This window comes from Pungitius pungitius, chromosome 13 (assembly GCF_949316345.1).
Source record: "Pungitius pungitius chromosome 13, fPunPun2.1, whole genome shotgun sequence".
Lineage (NCBI taxonomy): Eukaryota > Metazoa > Chordata > Actinopteri > Perciformes > Gasterosteidae > Pungitius > Pungitius pungitius.
Window position 1 is genome coordinate 887,659 of NC_084912.1, and position 6,000 is coordinate 893,658.

The following is a 6,000-nucleotide window of genomic DNA, read 5'->3' on the forward strand; positions in this document are numbered from 1 at the left end:
CCGTCAAGTTGTTTTTCTGCATCTTGTGCTTTGGGAATGTTGGAAACTTGATTCTTTAAATCAAATACAATTTAAACTTTAAGGACGTTGGAAGTACATTTTTTTTAGTTTTCACCAACCGATCCAAACGTGAACAATTTAATAAATAATCATAGAAAAAGTCACCTGTTGACTGAAATAATTTATTTACACAAACGTAAGCTTTGAGGTCACTGAATCCATCCGCGTAGCAGGAAGCCGAGGTGTCAGTCAGCTGATGGGGGGGGGGGCATTGGACACGTGGGCCAATCGGCCCTCAGAACCTCTCGGCGGTCCGGCTGGCCACCACCCTGATGTTACCGTAGACCTTTGAAGGTGGACTTCCTGTCGGGGGCAAAAGAGGGGTTCAAAGGTCACGTCATGTGGATTCAGAGCTTTGTTCCCATCCCTCAAATCTAAAAACATCACATCCTCCTCACCTAATATCAGGTTGCAAATGGCCGTCCGGGCCATCTTGATGTTCTGGAAGGATCCGAGAATGTGAACCTTTCTGCTCAGAGGACGAGAAAACACATCCTAAATATACTAAGAGTACATTTTGTTAAGTTTCTAAATGTAAACAAGTTTGAAATGGCGACGATGATCCAGGAGCTTAATGAAAATAGCGAATATGAATTGGTAACCATGGCGATGGACTCACGTCTCCGCGAGCACGATGCGAGTCTTTGTGACGTTTTCTATGGTGAACTTGGTCTTTCCTCCTTTCCCTGCTATCCTGCCGATGGCTCTGGACAGGTGGTCTCCCTTCAGGGGTTTCACTGTCGCCACGGCAACAAGAGAAAACAATTAAACACACAAACACCCCGCCCCCCCCCGCAGAGCCTCCGTCTTACCGTCTGTGACGTCAAAGCTCTCCAGGAAAAGGTCGTCTAGTCTGATGAGGGCGAGGGCGTCCTGGAGGAGAGGAAGAGCCGGGTTCAAAGGTCAATCAAAGTATATATCACTTTTAAATGTAACGTTAAGTAATAGAATTCACTTGAATATCTACCGATATGTTATAATATAATGTATAACATCACATTTTAGTTGCTTAAGTCACGTGGTGTTGGTAACCAATGTCGTGTTTCACATAAGACTTAAGAACAAACTGCTCTTAGTTATAACATTAACTCCATCATGCTGCCCCCCCCCCCGTAGCGGTGTGGGGGGCTCGTACAGAAATGGAAAGGGTTAAAAAGCCAGAAGCTTTAAGAGTCCACTTACTTCCACCTGGAAGCCGAGTACAAACGCTTTGACAAAGTCCGTCGCTTTCGTGAGCGATCCGATGTCCTGCGTTTCTTTGCACGTCTTTAAAAGGAAGAAGAAGAAACGTTACACTCTGCTTTAACATTAAGAGGCTCGAAGTCAACGAGGCCACGACGTACTTTTATCTCCACGTTCCTCGTCTTCAGGTTGAACCGAACTTGGAGCTGTAGGTTCTCCACGATGGGGGTGAAGATCTTCAGCCAGTTCTCCTTCAGCGGCGTGTACCTGTGAGCCGGGACGGAGACTTTACGCATCTCATCGGGCCCCTGAAAACACAACATGAGACACAGAGTCAGCAGTGAGAGAGGGGTACAGAATAACCATGTGATGCAGGCTTAGATGAGTAGATATTTCATTTCATGAGTTGATCCAATTGGTTTTCCACAGAGTTTCTGTGTCTGACGTGAGGTAAAAATAAACTAAACATGATAAAAGAAATGTGCTATTTACTGTATACTTCTACTTCACTTCAGTGGTACATATTGTATATAATAACTTTGTTAGGACAGTTCTTCATCAACAGGTAATGTGTCTGTTATTGCAGCAGCAATATGGATCCATAAACATCATTTAAATTATTGGCACGGAACTATTTACTGTAAATACGTAGTACATTTTGTTGTTGATACTTTAGATTCTTTCATTAAAGGAGGCCAGTCCAACAGCTGCTTTATTTACGGCAGTCACGTGACCACAGCATACACGCTATGTATAGCTGCTAGCTTCTTCGGAGCCGAATAACAATCACTTAAAGTTATATAAACGTTATAAGTATTTCACCGCACAGAGTATAAGTACACAAAGAGAGTACTGACCCTTAATTTGTCGCTGGATATCGCGGGGAACTGCGGCCGCTTGCTGGCCCCGGGCCCCTCGGTCTCCATGCCCGCTCCGTCCGCCTCGCGCTTCCGCTTCTGGCTCTTTTTAGATTTAACCGTCGTGAAGGACGCCGCGTCCTCCGGTCCGTCCGTGGCAGCGGCAGCCCCCGGGAGGGTGGTATTATCGGTGTCCATCGCCGGTAACTGGTGTAAGGGGCAGAGGGAATGGCGAAACGTGCGGCGGACCGAGGGCTACGGAGGCATGCGGGTGTCCTCGTGCGCCGAGAAGGACCCAACAGCGACGTCATCAACGCCCGACTAGAATCACTATTTAAAGTTTATTGTTATTTATGCATATAATATATTTGGATACTATACATGTGGGTTTTGATTAATTAAACACCCAAATGTATTATGTTTGTGTCTCTATACATGATAATTATGCTTGAATAATTTATATTTATTCAGGCACATCTTTGAACAGCTTTGCCTTCAGCTCAGCTGGAGGAGAAAGGGCCCGTTTGTGTTGTCAGTTAAGTTCGCTGAAGGAGAGGTTTCTGGAAACCTTTACCAGAACAATATAAAATAGTATCACTGTTGCCTCCCAAACAGCAAAGATGTCGTCGCCGCTCGCGAAGCCGCAGATTATCGCGCACATTCAGAAGAGTTTGAACTACACGGTGTTTGACAGCAAATGGATCCCGTGCAGCGCGAAGTTCGTCTGCCTGGGAAACTTCGCCAGAGGAACCGGGGTGATGCAGATCTACGAGGTGGAGCACGGAGAGGCTCGTCTCATCAAGGAGGTAAAGACGTCTCAGGAGAACATCCTCCAAACTCCTGGCTCAGCTCTCGTTAGCTTAGCTTAGCTCGGGGCTGCACCGCTCTTTCTAGTTTAGTGTTTCCATAGCAACGAGCAACGTGAAGAAGCGCCAGTGACCTTCAACAAATAAAATCAACGTTTGTATACACATGAACACAGATGTTGTTACGGATTGTGCTGCCACTGTTATTCACATACACTTAAATAGACTTGTCTCAGTTGTTGTTGCATCGTTTCAGGTGGAGAAACCTAAACCCATAAAGTGTGGAACCTTCGGGGCCACGTCGCTGCAGCAAAGACACATAGCAACCGGGGACTTTGAGGGGAATCTCAATACATGGTATTTCCTTCTCATGTGCGTTGCTGGTGGAGCGAGAGGGTGGAATCTCTCCTGCTGACGTCCTCTCGCCCCCCGCGTTGTCCTCAGGAACCTGGAGACGCCGGACGTGTCCGTGTACAGCGTGAAGGCCCACAAGGAGATCGTGAACTGCATCGACGGGGTCGGCGGCTTGGGGGTCGGCGACGGCGCCCCCGAGATCGTCACCGGGAGCCGGGACGGTGAGAGCGGCGAGCAGGCCTTAACGGGCTCCGGTTTAAGACGTGTCCACAGAGACGTGAGCTGTGTGTGGACCCCCCCCCCTCTGTCTGTGTTACAGGGACAGTCAAAGTGTGGGACCCCAGACAGAAGGATTCGCCCGTCGCCAACATGGAGCCCGCGGAGGGAGAGACCAGGAGGGACTGCTGGACTGTTGCATTTGGTGAGTGGCGTATTATTTAGAATTGCTTTTCGATAACGGCATTATTTTTTGGGGAAACTGTCCCTCAACCTTTGACCCTCCTGTCACAGGCCACGCCTTCAACGACCAGGACCGCTGCGTATGCGCTGGCTACGACAACGGGGACATCAAACTCTTTGACCTGCGGAATATGTCCGTCCGCTGGGAGACCAACATTAAAAACGGGGTGAGGGAAACCCTCCTGAGACGTGAGGCTGGTGACTCAGCCAGGGGTCACCAAGGGTCACCAGGGGTCACCAGGAGTCACAGAGACGACCCCATGCCCACAGAGTGACTCTTGTTCTCTCTGAGCAGGTGTGCTGTGTGGAGTTCGACAGGAAAGACATCAACATGAACAAGCTGGTCGCCACGTCGCTGGAGGGGAAGTTCCACGTCTTTGACATGCGGACGCAGCACCCCACCAAGGGCTTCGCCTCCGTCTCCGAAAAGGTAGGTGACCGGGGGGGGGGGGAAACCTAACCTGGAGCTCGGCTCAGGTGTTTAGAGAGCCATCATCTGCATGACTCCTCCTCTTTGTTTCAGGCTCACAAGTCGACCATCTGGCAGGTGAAGCATCTGCCTCAGAACAGAGACATCTTCATGACTACGGGGGGGGCCGGCAACCTGCATCTATGGAAATAGTGAGTCATTACTCCATGAACGCTCTGCTTAAGACTCAACTTTGACCATAAACTAATGCCCACGTGGTCTCACAGCGAGTATCCCGCCCAGAGGAGCAAGAAGGACTCTGACGAGGCGGAGGTGGGCGTGGCCGGCTCCGTCAACCTGCTGCAGAACGCCACCCTGTCCACGCAGCCCATCGCCAGCCTGGACTGGAGCCCCGACAAGCGGGGCCTGTGCGTGTGCTCGGGCTTCGACCAGTCGGTGCGCGTGCTCATCGTCACCAAGCTGCACGCGGCCTGAAGTCCTGCTGCAGGTCTGCCGGGTCAAAAAAGAACCTGGAAAAGAACTTGGTGATCCTTCGTTGGTGTTTTCTCATTTCTTCTTTTAAGTGCTGTCCCTGAAAAAGGCACATTGCTGAGTTACAGGAACGTTGCCTGTATCAAAATGATTCATCATATTATTAAAGAAGAAATGAGACTGAAGATTTCATTTCTTTTTGTTGAGCTCCTGTAGACTTTTTAAATGTTTTTTATTAAAGTGCATTTGGACAAAACATGTTTTTTATTGTTCTCGATGAATGTTTTTGTTTAAGCCTCAATGACACAAAGAATGTTGAATATCATCCGTTTAATGTGTGAACTGGTGTAAAGGAAGCGACGAGCTGCCATGATGCAATACACACTACGGTGATTGCATGTCTCCTCTGTTGCCCCCCCCCCCCCCCCCATGAGTGAAGCTCTCAATGCTTTGGTCCCTCCTCACCCGCCGCTGGCTCCCCCGGGACAGAGGCCCTGTCTGGACCCCCCCCCCCTGGAAGGTTGAGCTGATCTCTCAGGCCTGTCTGCTGCTCCTGTGCGCCCCCTGCAGGACGCAGCACGCACGGCGTGAGGCAGGAAGTGGATCACACAGCGACATCGACTCTCTGACACAGTCACCAGGGGGCTTTGGCCCCAGCCGCCGCAGCCCCCCACCCTCGACCGGAGGCTCCTCTGGCGTCAGAGGGGCCCTTCCCTGCTGCCGGCTGGGGGGCCGGCTGCCTGGCAGCGCTCCGGTTTTCGGCCTCCTGCCGGTCCTGCCACCAAGTCTGTCCTGAGCTCACAGAAAGCGGGTGGTTCCCCTAAATAACTCGATGGGACAGGACTCACTGCTCAGCTGGGCCGGGGGCTCTCCCCTCACAGTCTGATCTGATGCTCTGCTGTAGGATCATTTCTGTAACATGTTGTAAAGGGTCAAAGGGTCCCTTTACTCTTCCTCTCTGGTTGGAGCGGGTGAAGTGAGATCCACTTGAGGCCCTGTGACCCTGCAGGACTCCCTGGAGAGCCAGATGTGGAGCGTGTGGACGGTCCCTGCTCCCTGAGCTGCTGCTCCGCCGTGAGCGAGCCGAGGAGACCGTGGAGGCTGCAGGACGTCGTCCCGCCTCACTCAGCTCGTCCCCGTCTCTGTCGGCTTGGAGACGGACCCGGGAGAAGGAGACGGGAAGGCGTCACGGAGTGAAGCTTTCGCTTCCATCAGAATTAGAACCTCTGACTACCTTCGTCTGGAGGCCGTGCATCGCCGCGGCGTAGTGCTGCTCCTCCAGGACGCTGCGCAGAGGAGACCGGCCTTCCTCCGACTGCAGCGCGTCCCCTGGGGACATTTGCATGTGTCACCGAGATGATTTGCATCCACACAGAGACGT

At 51.3% G+C, this 6,000-nt stretch overlaps 2 protein-coding genes across 2 annotated transcripts; one reads left to right on the top strand and one right to left on the bottom strand.

The window, feature by feature from the left end:
- Positions 1–161: 161 nt before the first annotated feature.
- pno1 (partner of NOB1 homolog) lies at positions 162–2,402 on the bottom strand. The gene is made up of 7 exons (XM_037466132.2): positions 2,100–2,402; positions 1,404–1,550; positions 1,243–1,326; positions 873–933; positions 680–797; positions 459–529; positions 162–363 (listed from the first exon to the last, which is right to left on the bottom strand). The coding sequence occupies exons 1-7, from the start codon at positions 2,295–2,297 to the stop codon at positions 296–298; spliced, it is 747 nt and encodes a 248-aa protein (XP_037322029.1). The 5' UTR covers positions 2,298–2,402; the 3' UTR covers positions 162–295.
- Positions 2,403–2,591: 189 nt separating this feature from the next.
- dnaaf10 (dynein axonemal assembly factor 10) lies at positions 2,592–4,846 on the top strand. The gene is made up of 8 exons (XM_037466135.2): positions 2,592–2,905; positions 3,162–3,262; positions 3,350–3,480; positions 3,579–3,680; positions 3,770–3,885; positions 4,014–4,148; positions 4,242–4,339; positions 4,415–4,846. Exons 1-8 carry the CDS (start codon positions 2,720–2,722, stop codon positions 4,620–4,622), a joined length of 1,077 nt encoding a protein of 358 aa, XP_037322032.1. The 5' UTR covers positions 2,592–2,719; the 3' UTR covers positions 4,623–4,846.
- The last annotated feature ends 1,154 nt before the right edge of the window (positions 4,847–6,000 follow it).

Bases quoted from the DNA above. Each gene is read 5' to 3' on its own strand.
- dnaaf10 (XM_037466135.2), top strand. From the start codon at position 2,720: ATGTCGTCGCCGCTCGCGAAGCCGCAGATTATCGCGCACATTCAGAAG. The intron at 3,886-4,013 runs GTGAGGGAAACC...CTCTCTGAGCAG, and splicing joins AGACCAACATTAAAAACGGG to GTGTGCTGTGTGGAGTTCGA. The intron at 4,149-4,241 runs GTAGGTGACCGG...TCTTTGTTTCAG, and splicing joins TCGCCTCCGTCTCCGAAAAG to GCTCACAAGTCGACCATCTG.
- pno1 (XM_037466132.2), bottom strand. From the start codon at position 2,297: ATGGACACCGATAATACCACCCTCCCGGGGGCTGCCGCTGCCACGGAC. The intron at 934-1,242 runs GTAAGTGGACTC...CCTCTCCTCCAG, and splicing joins TACTCGGCTTCCAGGTGGAA to GACGCCCTCGCCCTCATCAG. The intron at 530-679 runs GTGAGTCCATCG...TCCTCTGAGCAG, and splicing joins CGCATCGTGCTCGCGGAGAC to AAAGGTTCACATTCTCGGAT.